The sequence below is a fragment of the Calonectris borealis genome, chromosome 1 (genome assembly GCF_964195595.1).
Source record: "Calonectris borealis chromosome 1, bCalBor7.hap1.2, whole genome shotgun sequence".
Taxonomy (NCBI): Eukaryota; Metazoa; Chordata; class Aves; order Procellariiformes; family Procellariidae; genus Calonectris; species Calonectris borealis.
This window is the reverse complement of record NC_134312.1, coordinates 44,952,341-44,971,007: the sequence shown is the minus strand read 5'-3', so window position 1 is coordinate 44,971,007 and position 18,667 is coordinate 44,952,341. Positions and strand designations below refer to the sequence as shown.

The window sequence follows — 18,667 nt, the reverse complement described above, 5'->3', positions numbered from 1 at the left end:
AGCATACATTTTTTAAGAATAAGTAATTAATTTATCTCCCATTAAGAAATTTATAAATGTACAATTAATTATTACGTGGAGTTTATGTGGAAATAGACACAGTCATACTGTTTTTCAATCCAGTTTATGTCTGTCCCGTAATTTCTATAAGAACATCTGCTGTGGTATTTATATCACCAAACTTCTGTATTACTGCAGAAGTTTGTTTTATTTTGTTTATTGTTGTTTATTACAACAATAAAACAGAGTTGCCTTACTGAGGTAATGTCTATGAGGTAGCATGTTGGTCCAGTAATGATGACAGGTTCACTCCAGCTGATATTAATACTGTGAGAAGATGTAGCTAAAACTGTCACATTTTCTGGAGGACCGTCTGGAGCTGTAGAAAAAAATATGTATGTGAATCATGGCCAAAGAAGTTCACAACAAATAACCCAGTAATTTTAATGGCCAGTAGAGATTTTTTTCAATTTGAAAACAAAACTTTTTCACACATTTACCATTATACACTGCTTAAATAATTATATATATAAAGCATACAGTGTGATTTAGAAACACATCTTTCATTGCAATTATAACAACTTTTCTAGAGTATGAACTGCCTACAACTTCATCTCAAATTGAAATTATAGGGTTTTTAATTACAAGTTATTTATATGAATTTTACATGACACAAGCAAAATATATACAACTATTTAGACAAATAGACAAGCATAATATATTCATTTATGTCAAACAAATCATTCAAAGAACAAGAAATTGTGAAAACACAAGATCTAGTGCATGCTAGAAAAAATTTCCAGCAATGTTGGAAAGTACTAGTACAAATAATTTTATACAGAAAAAATATTTTCTAGGTTTCATTTCGACTTATTCTTAACATGTTGAGAAAGTCTGAAAAACACACACAAAAAAGTGATAGGAATTGTAAGCGGGCAAGAATGTTCACATTAAGAAATGGGATTTTCCTAAAATTTCCTTTTGTCAAGGTGATATGTGAATTAACCTAGTTATCTCTTATTTATGAACAACAAATTAATGAAATCATAACAACAACACAGCAGTTCGCAGTAAGTGGTATTACTTTTTCATAATGACCATAGTTAATTTCAGGAAAATAAAAATTGGAATAGATTTGTAGATAATGCCAGAACTTGGCTCCATGGTGCCCTTTTTTTTGGGTCTACTACAAAAAAAGACAACTGTGATACGTATCAGTGAACAGCCTGTTATAGACGCAACAACAGACTTGTACATAGTTCCAGGACTTTGCTTCATGGTGCCTTTTTTTTATCTACCACAAAAAAATACAACTATGATTAACACATATCAGTGAACAGTCTGTTATAAAAAATGATAAAAGTGATCACATCTATGCTAATCAGAAGATGTAGTCTCTTTTCACAAACATGATTATTGCATGAATATGTATTTTTTCACCATTATTAGGTAAAAGGGCTTAATGAGGAAAACTGGAGTGTATACAAGGCTACTTAGTTTGTTAGGTAGAAAACAGGTTAGGAAAAGGAAAAATAGCATGGAAGGAGGTATGTAGCTATTGAAATTATGTGTGAAAGATTAATGAGGAGAAATCATAAAATTTTGCACTGTGAAAGTGAAAATTTTGCACCATGGTTGCAGAATAGAACAGGAAGATTTGGGAGCTGATAAAGTGCTATGAAGAGTTTAGGCTGTTGGATATAGGAGGTAGATTGCTGTGCGGGGATTAGCAGGAATATCAGGATCAAATTCAACCATTGGAAGCAGTCCCCAAAAATATTGAATAGCATGGATCAACTGAGTGAAGAGTGTAACTGAATGAACTATGAAAGCACATGAGGGGTAGTGAAAAAGGAGACTGCTCAGAGAAGGCTGGCTGTTGAGTGGGGTGCTGGAACAGATACAACAAAATGCAAGGGCAAACATGTTCCCTAAAAACTAGAATTAGTGCAAATGAAGCTTATTTTGCCAGTAATGTGTGTCAGACTTGCTGCTTAAACAGTGTTTTTGAGTGTGAACAATGCTTTCAGTAACTATGGCAGTGGTATTACCTTTATCGCCCCCTGAAATTTCTGAAAAACAGTATAAAATCTATATAGCTTCTCAAGCCTTAGTTTCCAAACCAACCAAGTTTCCAAAGACAATTTTCCATTACTTTTTTAAAGCATTAATGGAGCGTTTAGTCTCTCAATGTTTTTTTTTCAGAAGCCAGTTTAGGTTTACGCATTAGACAATGATGGTGTGAAATAATTTTAAAGCATAATAATCTAATCTACAAATTATCCAACCTGAAGTTATTTATATGGATAATTTCCATATGCAGTTCATATTTGATACATTTTTAGATCTTTTCAAGAAAATTCTAATTGAGTATGCTATATTTAAGATACTTATCTAAAATAAATCTAAGCGTTAATACCTGGTTTATTTTCATCATGAAAAGTACAGTATCTGACATTAACTGAATGATACTGAAATTTAGGAATATTTTCTGAAATAACCTGTATAATTACAAAGAAAACTAGAAAATGAAATGTGTCTAACATGTCTCATGTCTTACAAAAACCATCTTTTTAAAAACTGTGTTTGCTTCAGTGGGTAACTGCCACGTTCTGATTTAGGTTTGTTTGTGAAATGAATCTAGTCAATACGAGGCCATGATATCACTATACCCTTTCTCTTATAAATCACAGCAATTTACTCAGTAGAAATGACCTAGTCTTATTCTCTCATTCCCCCATAATCCAATCACTTCCTCTCATAAGCACTTTTCTCCTGGTTTTCACAATAATGCATTTTCTGTAACTAATAACCATCATTTCCTGATTATCATGCTTCTATCCTTGCACAGGAATGTGGGTCTTATGGAGGTCAGGGTCATCTTTCCCATCCATCTGTGTCCTGATGCTAAGGCAGCAGTTAAGTGTGTTAGCTTGAAGGTAAGTCTGGATAGCCCATCATTTAGCATAATCCTCAAAAATAAGAGTGAATACTCCAGTCTTCTAACAGAAATTCATGCTTGACAGTTTGGTTAAGACCAGCCCTTTTTTCTTTTTCCCAACAAAAATTAAGTGTGAGGTTCAGTTATTTAATTTTATAATCACCTAGGTTACTTTTACCTATATTTAAACATTTATATCTTATATTAGGCCATATTTACGTTCCAATATTTAGTTCTGAGAGAATGAAAAGAACAAAGAAAAATAAGCTCTCTCAGGCAAAACCTACCAGAAGAAAGGGCATACAACAACACATGCAATATTATTGCTTTTCACCATATAGAAACATTTCTTTAAGTATACCAAGCAACTGGGTATCAGCAGGGTTTGGGAAAGAAGGTGCTGAAAAGAGAAGCATAACCCTCTGCCCCATGCATCTATGTCCTTGCTTTCATGGGACATTCGAACATCTGGGATTTTCCTTTGTATCTCAGTATATCCTGGCATTAGGAGACTTGGCAGTTCACCAAAAAGCATTGCATTGTGTAACTGTACGAGATCCAAAATGAGGTCAGTGATGTCCCTGCCATTCATTTTCCACCTAACACTGACCCTCCAAAGTGATTTTTCTCAGAAAGCGCAAGTTCGGCCAATCTTACTCTCCTTAAAAATGTAAAAGTGAAACTCAGGCTAAGTGCAGGTGTGAGGGAACAAAGTTTCCCTAGCTATGGAAAACATTTCTTGCCCTTTCCCTTGCTGTGACGCAACACTGTGATCTTCTGTACTGGTAGCTATATAAATCTAGGTTATGTTGAAAATATTTCATCTTGCAGAGTAGATTTGGCTCTTGGGTAATCCATCAGCTAAGTAATAACAGTGCCATCAAACTACTTTATGAGACAGTAGGACAATTCCTGTGAGGATAATCTGCAAGACAGAAGGCTGAATAGTTTATCTGTGTGATGTGAGAACTGGACTGTACTAAACAACCTATAACATTTTCCACGGAGTAATGCTATAACCACTTTCAGTACAGAACACTGCCATTATTTTTTGCTTGAAACTTGTAAATGAGTCAAAGAATCTTAAAAAAATTCCTGTAGCTTTAAATTTACCTTCATAATGAATAACTGAAATAAATAGCTAAGATCCTCACCTTAGTCACTGGATATTCAGAATTATGAGGTATTTCTGTTTTAACACAACAGTCAAATCCTCAGCAATTGTAAAGAATACTTAGGGTTTCTGTTATGTAATTTTTGCTATTGTCGAAGTATCATCTCTTTATATTCTGGGAACTTAGTCTAACAGTTTTAGTTTAAATGCAGTAACTTCCTGAATATGAGTATAATAACTACAGTATTTTCTTTAGGCTTGAGAGAAACAAAAATTTCTGAGAACCCAATTATTTCTGAAGCAAAATAATTTGACTGTTATTTCACAACCAAGGTAACTTGCCTCTTGGCAGAAACAATGCCTTACAGAGGCTTTTCTTGAAAATCAGAAACAGTGGCTAACTTCTGCCCTCAAATCTGCAAACGCAACTCGCATTGATTTTATGGGCTAAGTACTCAGGCTATTTTACATAGCAGCTAAGCACCCTTAAGCCCTAACAGACCATGTATATTGGCTGTGTACCAGCAGGCTAATCCAGAGGATGCTTGGCCCAATCCATGAGGAAAGGAGAGGGGGATCGACACCTGTTCTCTCGATACACTCCGCAAGGTGGCCCAGAGTGCTGGCTCAGTTTTTTGTGCATCCTGAATTTCTTTTCCCTGCTGCAGGCAGTGCCTTTTGCAAAAGAAAGAGGGGAACTAAGGTTTTTTAGTCTGTTTAACAATATTTCTGAAGACTAGTCTTTGGAAAGTATAAGGTCAGGTAGCTAGAGACCTGCCGTTGCCGAAGATCAGCCGCTGCTCAGGGTGGCTCTTAGTGCTGCTGAAGCACGCTGGAGCTGCCAGCTGGCTACCCAGCTGTGACGTGTCGCGTTCCTCTTTTTTAACTCCTCAGCTGATTGCTGTTACCCCAGGAAAAAAAAGCACCCAGCCATGATATCTGGAATAGTGCCCACGCTTCCTTGACTCCACAGTGGTGTGTTTTATAGGCAGCTCATCTCTTGACGTATCACTGATTTAGCTCCCAGGAAATTTGTCACCGCCCACTTCCCTCACCACAGACACAGGCCAGCAGCCCCAGACACTTGGGCAGGAAGAACTGGTGGAACTTCTTTAACTTCTACCCCACCACTGTTTGTTAAACTAGCTAATAGAGCACACAGAGGACCTACTGCTGAGAACGATACTGTATTGGCATGGAAAGGGCTTGTGCAGTCTAATGAGATTTTTATACTTTTAACTACGAACTCCTCAGTGGGACTGATAGGAAACTAGTTCTCTCTTAAACTAAATTATCACTGTCCAGAGAGGAAATCATAAAGAGGATCCTAACTTACGTCATTATATGTGTTTTGATTATCTGCCTCTCTGTCCAGTTTAAATTCCCAACTTTCCTAAACTCAGCAACAATTTTTTGAAGATAAGTATTTGCATATGTCAGCAGCTGAGATCTATCCATCTAGTAGTAAGAAATTTCTCCAGAGCTGTTGGCTCAAGAGTTGCACAAATTCTGTTAGCTATCTTCTGCTCCGTCTGGGGTTATATGTTTTGGGGTTTTTTTCCCTTTCATTTAAAATATTGCATTAATTTACAGGCATAGCATCCCCATAAGAACCACTGGACAAAGAAAGTAAGTGCACATGAGAATGACTCTGCAGCTGATTCCAGTACTTCTCAGTCCAAAGGACTGCTTCTGTGCTTTACGTGAAAAATGGGCTGTGGTGATGTTCCCTATCATGGTGTCCAAATCTCTTTGCCCTTTGGGGCTTAGAATTTCTCTATTGCAATTTCTCATCTGCAAATGAAGATGACAATATTTCCTTACTTAGTAGAAAAATTGTGATGTATTTAAGGATAGATGGCTGTATTGCTGTGCAGAGAGTGCACAGATACTATGAGGAGCATTATTTAAAAGCCTCCTGGATTCACATCACATGATTGTAAAAACATGAATGGAACAAAATAAGTATGTGGGCCATTGAATAGTCCTTGGTACACAGTCCTTGGTATCTCTATTATGATTACTTTGGAAGGGGAAAAGAGTGAAGGAGCTGTGATTTAGTCAGCCCACTCATGGTGGTTCTCAGTTGTTCTACATGGGCCAGAGGCCGGATCTCAGATGTGTTCTCACCTAGGCTGGCTGCAGACTGGGAGGGAAGGTCATATGTCAACATGACAACTTCCTAAATAATTTGTTTCATGTCCCCTTCTCTCAAATATCTAGTGATGACTTATCTGTGACAACTAACTCTTCTCTTACTTGGAAACTGAAATACTCAGCTGAGGCATGACAGTCCTGTACGTGTTACATGGCTACTCTGATTTGTAATCTCTTTAGGTGGATATGTTATTGGAAAGAAATCTGAATTCCTCTGAAACTATTGCTTAAATTCTATTGCCAGGAACGTATAGCAGAATTTCAGGAAAGCGTTATGACATTAGAAAACAGACTTTTAGTTAAAGAATTAAAAAAAGGACTTTTCATTGACATACCCAACATGTGGAGATGGATTGAAAATGGCGTATCAACCCGAAGTAGCCAAGATTCAGACTTACCAATTCTAGATGTGGAGTAGGGCTGAGGAATGATATTGCTGTTGGGTAAGCAGTAAATATAGTAGAGCATCCAAAAGGCATTAAAATCTGAAGTAGTCAAGTATGCATACCTACCACATGATTTATATAATGATATTTCATGCAAGAAGAGTTGCAATAAATCCTTATTAATGTCACCAATATTGTAGGTCTATGAAGAAATAACTTCTACCAAGTCGTCTTGCTTATTTAGGTGAACATCACATTGTTAAAGCATTATGACACATGGCAAACATCTTTACTTACAGCCAGGAAGTGTTTGCGTAGAAATCCAAGGTGAAGAACTGCCATAACCAACATTCGTACTGGCAGCCACTGCAAATCTGTACCATCTGTATTTTTTCAGTCCATACACTGTCTCTTCTATCTGGTCATCCACCACATTTTCATATAAATATTGATGCATCTCATATTCAATACATTCCTTAGTTTCCCAGTCACTGCAGTGGATGGACTGTAGCTGTGTGGAAATCTTGTAGTTTTGAAAGTAGCCAAGGATAGATTTCGGTGATTTCCAATTCAAGGTCACGCTTGTTGATTGCACATTGGAAAAAACAATATCCCTGGGTGCACTAGGAACTACAAATTAAAACACTTGTAAGATATCTTCATTTGAATGAAAAGTAATTGCAACTATAACCCTTTTATCCAGTGTTGAAAAAATATTTTAATAAGCATGTCTAAAGACCAAGATTCAATTTCATATGGTTAATAAGGAGTAATTCCATTGGTGTAAATCACACTGTACCTATATAGGTGGCGTACGTTTACTATAGCTTTTGAAATAAAGAAAAATACTTTTACGTGTGGCATGAAGGGGCAGCTTTGAGAGGTGTGACATTGCTGTTGCTACATTTGGGGCTATGTCTCAACTGGGGGAGGGAATATCAAGCAAAGTTATTTTTGGCTTACCCATAGCATCTTTTACTGCTGTTGCTAACTGGGATTCCTCACCTCTCACTTAGAAATACTCATTTGTCTCCCTCTCTCTTGGTAACATATGAAATCCTCAAGCAACACCTCAAAGTTTCATAAGTGTCCTGTTTCACCTTCTGAATGGAAAGTATCAATACACGCAATACGTTTGTCTATCTTTATATAAGTGCTTTACAAGCTGTTCAGTAAACAACAAATTAAAAGAACGCCAACAGGAAGAGCTAAATAATATGGCAACACACAGCAAAAAACAAAACTTCCCATAAGCTTTGCTTCCATGTATTTATATACATACGTATACGTGGGTATACACAGGTTATATTCATGTGCATGGAGGCAGAAGTAGTGCATGGATGTACATACATACACACACCCATACGCACACACGTTTATCCATATCTATATTAAGCCAACAGTGTACTCCCAGCTCTCGCAGACTGGATGCAACATATGGTTTTGTCCTATATCACATAGTCATACAGTAAGCTAATATTATCTCTAAGACTCTGTAAGATAATACTAATACTCTCTGTGGCAAAAACTGTGCAGGGAAATCAGCTCAGAAATCATTTTGTGCACTTAGGTTTAAAGAGTGCTTTAGAGTCTTTTGGGGAGGAAGTATCGCTGATAAAAGAAAAACACATGATACATCCTCAAACTGAAACTGAAGAAGCCCCAAGGCTTACATAAAGTATAAAAGGATCTCAGACCAATGTTACTGGGGAAAAAAAAGAAAACCCTCCATTTTTTTCAGCCTTGTGGGAGTATCTGGTCTTTGCTTTCATCTGCAACAATTTGTTTACAAAAATCACCATAATATAACAAGCTGAAGCCTCTCCACTAACTATGAATATTTAACAAGAAATGTAAATTCTAAGTCAAACTAAGCTGTGATGATGAAAAGGTTGAGAAATTCAAATCCCTTCAAGTGAGCCTAAAGCAGGTGGAGCCTGCAGGAGAGGGGTCAGCCACAGGAACCGTGGGTGCTTCCCCTGTCCTTCTGCTCAGCTCTCACGCACACGCACCACAGCATGCAATAGCCCCCTATACTCCCACCCTGCTACACACTAAGCAGACACAGAACAAGAGCAAACTGCTAAGAAAAAAATCTTCACTAGAGACAACTTTCATCATCATACTCCATACTATCAAAATTAAAGTTGCTTTGCTCTGTTATTAGCATGAAGCGAAGTACAGAAAATAGTAAATAAAAACAAAACAGGCAGTAACCTTCTTGCTTGATCACAGTTTTGGAGATGTAATACTCAGTTTGTCCACTTTCAAAAAAATAAACACTGCAATATTTTCATAATAGTTCTATAAACTGTATTTGCTACTTGTGTAAATTACTAGGAAGGGCTTAGTTTGACCATTAGTTAATGGAAAACAAAGGCAGAGAAATGTTCAATGGTTACTATAAAAAATCTGTATTTTCCCTTAAAAAATCCTCTACTCTACTGTAATCTAAGTTATTAATATCTGTTAAGATACTGCAAAGAATATGAATCTTACACACTCAATTATGATGATGATAAAATGTGAGATAGAATGGATAAAACTATTCAAGTGAAATAAGAGTTACCACCCAGTCTCACTCCGAACTTGAATTAAAGTATTTTTAAGACCCAATACTATATATTCCAGGAATTAAAAAATTAAGAGCCAGCAATTCCAAAGACATCAGAACAGATAAAAATCAAAAGAATTTAAGAAAACTCAATTCTCCTCCTTCTCACTCAGAGGGGATTACTCTTTTTTAGATAAGGAGTATGACCTCACCTTCCCAGGCACACAACTCCAGGAATTCTTGCTGCGATAGGAACAGCCAGCATTGGCAGGTTTGAAATAAAAGTGTGAAAGTATGCCACATGGAGATGGAAACAACTGGCTCTAATATTAGTCTACCATTACTAACTTCCATCTGCCGAAAACTGATTATTGGACAATATTCCAATTTAAATGAAAGACTGGATCAAATACTGAAACAGGGGCTTGGAATAAAGTAAATAGTAACTGGTTGCTTGCTGGGTGCCAAGACGAAGGTGGAAATGCATACCTTCACTTGCTCAAATGTGCAGCTGGTAGAGCCATGGCTGGCACAACTGCAGTCTCTGCACCTAAAACAAGGCAAGTTAAAGAGGCTAGTCACAGGCAGAAAGAGCGGTGCCCATGTTCTAGCCAGCACAGTGGGCTTTCCTTCTCAAGGAGAGTACCCTGTTCCCGCAGTTTCAACCTGGATGATGCCATCAAAAAGAATTGAGAGCTAGCAATGTTGCAGTAAAGATGGAAAAGACGCTTGGCAGTTTCACAGAACTAGAAATGATATCAGGAAAAATAACAGTGGCTCTGATTTGTGGGCTCTCACACAGAACAAAAGTCTAATAAAGCCAGCCTCCATGAGCTCTCCTTGTATTTGGTGGAAAGAGACAAACTCCCAGAGAGCTGGGGAAAGAACAGGGTGCAGGAAAATGATGTTTCTCTTCCCATCTGTCCCCTAGAGAAGTATCCTTTTTCCTGCTGACTACAGAATGAACCCATGCAAATTACACTCACAAGGCTGAAGATAGTCTCTGTGACCATCCCGGTGAGTAATACTACATCAAAAGCACCATTTCAAAAGATAAGCTTGCAGGTATCAAGATAACAGAGAGATTAGAGAAGTACTTCTTCTTTCCTATAAAAGCTTTTATTTCTATTTTATGTCATCATTTTTCCAGTTTACTAAGACCCATATATGCAAAATATTTCTAACCTACAAAAGAAAGGGTCAGTTGGTAGAAGATGTAGGAAAATTTTCTCTGTCAGTGCCTAGGCAGATCTTTAAAATGGAATCAGAGCCTTAAACATTAGTCAGTTTAAAATCTAGTCCATTTTATCTCATTGCTTACATAGACAAATGAAATATAAATGTAATCCCTCATTAGAACAAATGAAAAGATGTGATCTGAATCGAGAGCAAATCAGAGGTTTGCTCCCAGGGTCGCAGTGAGGAGCAGTGACACCCAGTGGCACAGCGTCTCTTGCACTTGATGATTATGTTCAATGAGACAATTTCAAGACAACTATGCTATTGGGTTACAGATACAAAGAGGATTACAATTACTCTAGCATGGAGAATCAGATTTCCATTCCTCAAGAATGACTAAAATTCCCCCAACTTTTTCTGTCCACAGATGGTACTGATTTGAACAAACCATTCCATGCTTCCTAGAGTAATCATGCAGCTTGTTTAAATTTTCTAAACATGACTCAACTATGATGAAGTGATCACTGTTCACACTAAAAACAATTAAAGCCAAAAATTGCATCTTTGTCAATTATTCTTTCAGATTAAATTGGAACTGTAACAAAGACTTATGTATCTGCTCTTATACACTGCTGCTTTGATATGTGCCTAACAGGAGCTTTATTATTATTCCTGGTTTCCAGAAAGGTGCACTTAAAGAAAAGGCATGAAAAAGGCTGTGTTTGTGATGGTGTAGGACACTAGTTGTCTAGGACTGTGCTCTGATTAGCTAGCTGGCATTCTAGTGCTAATCCCATATTTAAATTTCCCAGGAATCATGGGTAGGACCCCTTAAGTCTTATCTGACAGTCTTTCCCTATTGAATTATATTGCATTTGCTATAATTCAGCTAGATCTGGGAGTAGGGAGTTTTTGAAAGTCTGAAATTTTTAGTGCAATGTACTCTATCATTTTCCATTTAATAGCTTTTAATTCAGCTTCTGAAAGCCAGGCAGGGAGCTGGCAGAGAGGCTGGCTGTGAAATGCTGGTGAACTGGAGGAGGTTTCTGGACTGGAGGAGGAATGAGGTATTTTCAGGTTCTTCCACTATTGTTCCCATGATGGCCAAACTCCAGCGAAAGTGCCTGAAGCCAGATCCACATGGGATTTTAAGCTCCTAAAACCTATTTACGTGCCTGAACTCCCACTGAAGTTGACAGGAAGCTAAGCACCTAAATAGAAGTTACTTTCACAGATCTTGGCCCTCGTTCCCTACGCTTGTCTGGCTGCAACGCTAATCAGCCCTTCCAAAGCTGGTGGACTGCTCTGAGATTAAGTTTTCATTTGAGAACCTAAATGAAAGGAAATTCCTGGTAGAAAAAGCACCAGGACTGTGCAAAGAGTCAGATCAAGTTGAACTGGGCCAGTGGAACTGATTTAAATCAACAGAAATACTTGGCAGAAAAAATCTTACTCACAATGCAAAGATAACCTAAGGGCAGCAAAGGACACACACAAAAAAATCTACTGAGAAAAGAGAGAAGTTATGGCTTTCTGTAAAGACTTCTGTCGAAAGCAATGACTACAGCTGCGCAGGCCGGGAACAGAAGACAGTAATATGATATGGCATAGTTCCTAACGAAGTTAATAAAAAAAAGTCTGCCTACAGAACAGCTGCTTGTAGCTGGAGTTTGGATTAAAAGAACAGCGGCAGCCTAGAAGTCTGTTGGGTGGTATTAAGAGCATCAATAGGAGGAAAGTGAAGAACAAAGTAGAACAGATAGCAGTGGGCACGCAACAAGAGTCTTCAGAAAATGGAGGTATCTGAAAAGAAAATGAATATTCTGTATTGATTATCTCTATTAATTTTTGAAAGCTTAGTTACCCAAAGGAGTTCCCTGGGTTAAGCTGATATCCCTGGTCATGCTAAATAGTACTCTAGTATAGACTGCTAATTTCAGGGGGACTCATGATATAAAGTCCTGCTCAGTATGGACAAGGACATCACAGATAGGTCCCAAATGATTTTACTAACATAAAAACATAAAAAACTGTAGACTATTTTTCCCATGACTTGGGACTGATACTATCAGACATGCTTTAAAGGAAATGGCACAGTTGAGAACATGTCTTAAAAAAGCCTCCTTGGACTGTATCTCTTAGTCCTTCGTACATTAGAAAATTCAATCTCTAACTATGGGATCTAAGCACTGAAAAATCAAATCCTACAAATCTAAGGAGAAATGCACACCTTGAAGCTAAGCTTCGAAAAGTAGTGAAAAACTGTTAGTATTCCAGTCTGAAATTTAATAAAAATGCTCAGCTTTCCAACAAACAGGACCACCGTCTACTTTTCAGCAAACTATCTGACCTGTAAATGCTTTCAATGTTAGCTTTGTATGTATATGTCACCAACATTTCTTATATATTAATCTAGAGTTGACCTAGTTCTTAAAAAAATATTTCTTTCATCCTACACGATATGATTCTTCTATTTTTATCTACCTGCTGATAAAAATAACATCAATGCAATTTCATTGGCAGCAACGAAGTGATCATTGCATTTGTCTAGTGAAGATTTGCCATAAACATCAAAGCCATTAACTGACATTTGGACATACCAACTAATCAGAAAATAAAAAAAAAATCCACATTACATTAAGAAAATAGAAATCTGGTTAAAAAAAATCAGTTTCAGTCATCTGGAAAGAAGTGTTTCAAAGATTCTTAGTCATGATTCACTCCACAATTTTTGAATGCTTTTACTTTAATACAGTTTGGAAACGTGAACTTGCAGCATTGATTGAACACGTGAAAGACACTGCTTTTATCTGTAGTAGCGACAAATACACCGAAACTCTTCCATTTCCAATGCTGTGGCTCTGCAGTAGGTTGATTCTTCTGGATAACCAGGCCAACGCACTGCACGCTGCACTGCACGTCGTGCTTGGGGCCCTAAGGACCGCTTTAGGGTACGGACTTAAATATTTCTTCCAGTGCATTACGGTCATCTGTAGTTCTCTTCACAAGTTTATGAGCAAATTCATGTAATTCCAACTCATAGAGCTGCCATGAGCTGCCACGTCCTAAGAAAAGGATTTATGGTGAAGGAAACAGGACATTTGCTTGGATATGAAGAAGGCTTTAAGCCCATGCTATGTTTTGTGCTCCTCACAGGCCTGGATGAAAAGAAGGCCCACATTTTCCAATGGCCACCTCCATCTCGGACGTACAAAGACAGAATCTTTAAAGGTTCCCTTCTACAGAAAGTAAAGACGTTTTGTGCACAAGTAACAACAGATGATGATAATTTGCCACCCGCACACCAAAAGACCTAAGAAACTTTCCCATTACCAATCCTTTTAGGGGCTACTCTCCTTCACGCACAAGGCATACTTCTGTGTATAGCTATAAGTTAGTATTAGCCAGCAAAGTTAAACACAGATTAAATTAAGAAAATGTTTCCTGGGCAAATTCCTACTCATATTTCTTTTAAATGCAAATTATGAATTAATCTCTGTTTAGTAGAAAACAAATGGTAAGGACTGTCACCGCAGTACAATGGGGGCCTCAACCTCTTCCAAGACTCTGTGTTCAGTTATAATATTAAGTAGAACTAGCAGTAAGGAGGGAAAAAATTACTCTGCATGTCTTAATACTATAATCAATATGATTAATATTTTCAGAGAAGAATAAAAAGTCTATGAAGAAAAAACTAACTTCAAAAAATTGAAAGCAGCAGCAGTTTTCTTTTGATTATTCATGCTTTGAACCCCCCAAGTGGCTTTTTAATTTTTTTATTTTTATTCTTAACTGAATGACTATTACATTTGTCCCAGACTTGTGAGTTAACTGAATCTTCACAGCTTTAGTGTACCTTTTGGAGTTTTCTACCATTTTATGGCTCCTTCTCCCTTCTAAAAGCTCACTCAACCTTAATGAAATTTCATTTTAATGTGTGCATTTTCTTGAAAATAATCCAAGGATAGCTATTCAGTCATAAAATCCTAACTCATTTATGCATGTGTACTTGCTATATTATCTTTCATACCCTGTATAATATATTTAAACACAAAGTAATATTACCACTACAAAGTCAACAATTTTTATTACATACTGCAACCCGGCAGAAGTGGTTTACCATGACAATGGAGCTAGATTAGACACAAAACACTACTAATCTCCTCATAAATTTAATCTTCATGATTCATGTTTAATTGTACCCAGATACAAACAAATTTACCTCAAAAAAAAAAGGCAAATAATCTTGCTAAGAATGTAAAGGTCAAACACTATGCAGTGAGACACTGAGCCAAATTCGATTTCACTTTATGTCAGAAATAAATGCATTGTCAGTGACTCAGTGCTGGCTACATATTCTGTGACTAATCTTAGACCACCATAAATAAGAAGCTGACAACAGCTATAAAACTGTTTCCATTCCCAACCATTAATCTCCAATTCCTAGTACCCAGTCACCACAAAACAATTCATGCAAACACACAGTTAAGGAAATGTCCTAATAATAACTAGTTTGTTGTAAATATGACTAAGGACTAAACCAATGCTAAAACAGCAAGGAAGGGTCCACGCAGTGTATGTGGCAAAAAATACATGTATTGTAGTATAAATCCTTCACTTAGTAAAACTCCCAGTGATAAGACACATAAGCCACATGTTGTTACAAAATAAAGTCTGGGTTTTTTCTCCTGCTAGTACAACTCTATGTAACACAGACCACAACAGACTAGCAGTCTGTCTCTCAAGCCCAGGCTTAATACCACATCCACAGCTTCTCTAGGCTTTTCTCAAGCACTAATTAATAGCCAACCCCAAATTTCTCAACAATTAACTTTCCCAGATGCCAGGCTTCTTTAACACTACTAGAAGCCTTTCCCCCATCCTCCAAGAAGTGAGGTACCTAGGAAGCCTCCTGCTCTCCTCTGTTACCAGAGGGTAACATGCCTCCTATAAGACTATCTCCAAAACCTTTGGGTTTTGGACGAGTCCGGTTTTAAATGTGCATTGGCCCACCTGCCTGCACACCCATCCCTAGTTTCAGTTTTACTCTGAGCTCTGATTTAAAAGAAAGGGTGCGGAGTTACGATTGCAGTTGAGAAGTGTACTTGGGTGCACGCTCGCACACATCCACATTCAGCACAGCAGTTAAGCTCACTACCGTATTTCCAGCCAATCCTGTAAGATACAAGTATGCTCATCTCTAATATTCAAACAATGCTTCCTCCAGAGGTGGATTTTGAATCCTGCCAATGGACAGAAGTTTCTGAGCAAACAAGAGGGCAGATGACCCCGGCAGAAGTCTTAAATCGCCAAGGAGCCAGACCGGAGGGGACCAACAGGGATCAGAAAATGGCAGAATTTGTAGGGGGGCTGTTGTGATCAGGAAGCCAAGTCAGAAATGACATTTTTACCAGAAACAGGTATGATGTGCCACCTCATTGTTCAAATAGGGGATGAGGTGAGGCTTTAGTGGGATGAACCGCATTATGAGGAGGGGCAGTCATCAAAGTACAACCCTGGCTATTTTCACAATGAAACAGGCATTTGCTTCCTGGATGGGGAGTTGGGCTCCTCTCCACTTCCAGTTTAGAAGCTAGGCACATAGCTATTTACACAGAAGCAATGCTGTATTTTGCACAGAATTTCATCTCCGAGTGCATAAGGAAGTTTCAGGTGCCAAATGAAAGCACAGCCAGGATTAGGTGAAGTGTGAAGTGTGCGTGGAGAGAGAAAGTAAGACAGACGGGTGATAACTTTTTACTCCAATGCCAAAAAAACTGCCTACATTCTTCTTTAGATTTAGCTCACAATTTTCTTTCTTGTTAAAAAGTCCTATTTTTCATCAAGAGTTATGACAAAGTCTGTTTGAAGAAGTTAAATGCTTCTTAATTGTACAAATTCTGAACAGCTTTATAGTCAATCAATGAAGTCATAGCATTGGCCCCTGGTAGAAACAAAACAACAAAAATTTTGTTCCCAACAGTGCAGGATTTAGCTGCAAACAGGTATTTCAGACCTGTTTGTTTCACAGTCATCATTTAAATTAAACAAAATTATTAACTTTAATAATTTGTTACCTTTTTCTGGAAGCGTACTGGCATTGCATATCTGTTCTTCACCATCACCAGCAGATGTTGCAGCTTTTATTTTAAATTGATAAGTAATATTGGAAAGCAGATTTCTAAAAGTATGCAGCGTATCATACGATGAAAACTTTGTAGAATTTCCTTCAACTGTTACGATGTAATGAGTAATTACACCATTGGATGAAGCAGGAGGGTCCCACTGCACCAGGATCGATTGCCAACTCATTGCAATACAATAAACATTCTGGACAGCATCTGGTACTTAAAAGATACATATGCACCAAAAATTAACATTCCCACACAATTAAAATGGTAATCACAGAACAATATAGTCAGAGAAGTAGACCCAATGTTCATAGCGAGGGTCAAACATTCCAGTGGCAGAAAAATTGATACTGTAAAAGAAACACATCGAGAGAACAAAATACATCTTTGTCCTCATTAGATGGTTCATTTCCAACTACTATGAACATGACTGATGGTAGTACTTGAAACAGAAGAGGCCATTTATCTGGCTTTTTCCTAGTTGCGTACTACGATTTTATTTTCACATCTGCTTGTATTTTCCCCATGGTTTTTTAATCGAAGTGTAGTAAAACATACACCGTAGTGTGAAATCATATACATATTCCACAACAGTATCAACAGCAGAAGTTCCTTATTTATCTGTTAGATTTTTTTCTCTTAGGCACTGTATCATATCTCTCTGTCCTTTCAGTAGAGGCACGACCTGCACAGAAGTCACTGGGCAGGTTTCAGAGCTGTCATATCAATGCTATTACCCTGCTATTCCCCACCTCCTTGCTGGTTCCAGCAGGAGAAATTTTTTTAAATGCTCATAAAAATTTAATAAAAGGTAGCAATATTGTACTCCTGCTGAAAATAGAGCAATTATCTGTGAACAATTGATTAAATAGAACAATGAATTAAAGTATCTCAGAAAGGGCTGAAGTGCTGGCTGTACCAGCTAAGAGAAAATTAATACATAGTGAGGGGTGCCCCAACCTACTTCCTCTACTGAAACATGTCCAGGAATCCATAAAATAGTGAAAATACTGTCAGTGAGGTACCCAAAATAGAGGGAAACATATTCATTATCACTGCACAGAGTGATAATGAAATACATGAATAATGAAATGATTCCTTTTTTTAGAGTTCAAAGAAAACTTATTTCTAAAAAAAAGCAGTATCTGCAGAAGAAGGAAGATTAACTGGCACTTTTAATAAAGACTAGAGACAGAATCCTTAGATGAACTCAGTGAGGAACTGATCCAGCAATTGCCCAAAATCTGGGTTGGAGGGAAAAGAAACAATGCTGCAACTAGTTGAGCATAAAATCTGAGAAAAAGCTGTAAAATGACTAGACCACGGTCCTGTGGACAATGTCTCTCCAGCACTTCTGAAGAAAGTACTATGAGTATGGAATGTCAGTGATGAAATGAGACAACTGATGGCTCTTGGGCAGGACAACCTCCAGCTGCAGGGATCCAACAGCCAACCTGAACCAGTTCAGTGATGGTCCAGATTTCTCATGGTGTTGTAACTGCTGGGTATAATAAACAGCATAATTTTTCCCAGAACGCCTGCTTTTTTCCCCAGAACACCTTTTATCAGCTCTGGAAAGAATATTTCACTGGAAATGCGGTCTTGAAAAACTGTAGTCAGCATATGGGATCTTTTGATATCTCATCTGCTCCCCTTGCTGTCAGTATAAAGGAACCTGGGAGGTCAGACACAGCCCCCTAACCCATGCTAGTCCCCTGGCACTGACAGACCTTATAAAGCACATGAACCTGGGGATTGCTCTGACCTGGCAAAGGAGCTACAGTTTTGCACAAAGGGCAGTTTCACAAACCTGCAGAGCTCCTGAGCTCTCTTTAGTGCATGTTGAATATTCAGTTTCATGTGATACAATTTTTCATTTTGAAACAACCTGCAACTTCAAAAGACATGTAGAAGGCGTAAGACAAAACTGTACATAATTAATTAATTAAGCCAGCTATATTGCGTAGTGCTCCCCAGTTGTCAGGAAGAGCAAGATCTAACAAATTAGCATATTTAATTAGTGGACAGCTTCCCTTCCTAAAATAAATTATAAAAAATGTTAAAAATTTGTATTTGTTTAATACAATTTCCAGTTCATTTGCCAATCTTTTGTCCAGCTGCTTTTGATACTGCTAAAGTTTCAGTTATTTTCACAGGGATCTGAATTATCGCTTTGATCTGCAAAGACTGATATCTATCTAATTT

At 37.7% G+C, this 18,667-nt stretch overlaps 1 protein-coding gene across 1 annotated transcript in view; it reads right to left on the bottom strand.

Annotated features, from left to right (window-relative positions):
• The window catches only part of PTPRQ (protein tyrosine phosphatase receptor type Q), a 110,278-nt gene that overhangs the window by 41,995 nt on the left and 49,616 nt on the right, over window positions 1-18,667 (bottom strand). Inside the window, exons 25-27 of the mRNA XM_075150525.1 lie at window positions 16,409-16,678; window positions 6,896-7,228; window positions 258-379 (exon numbers count right to left, since the gene is read on the bottom strand). Coding sequence (XP_075006626.1) covers window positions 258-379; window positions 6,896-7,228; window positions 16,409-16,678 — 725 coding nt within the window. The remainder of the gene's footprint in view (window positions 1-257; window positions 380-6,895; window positions 7,229-16,408; window positions 16,679-18,667) is intronic.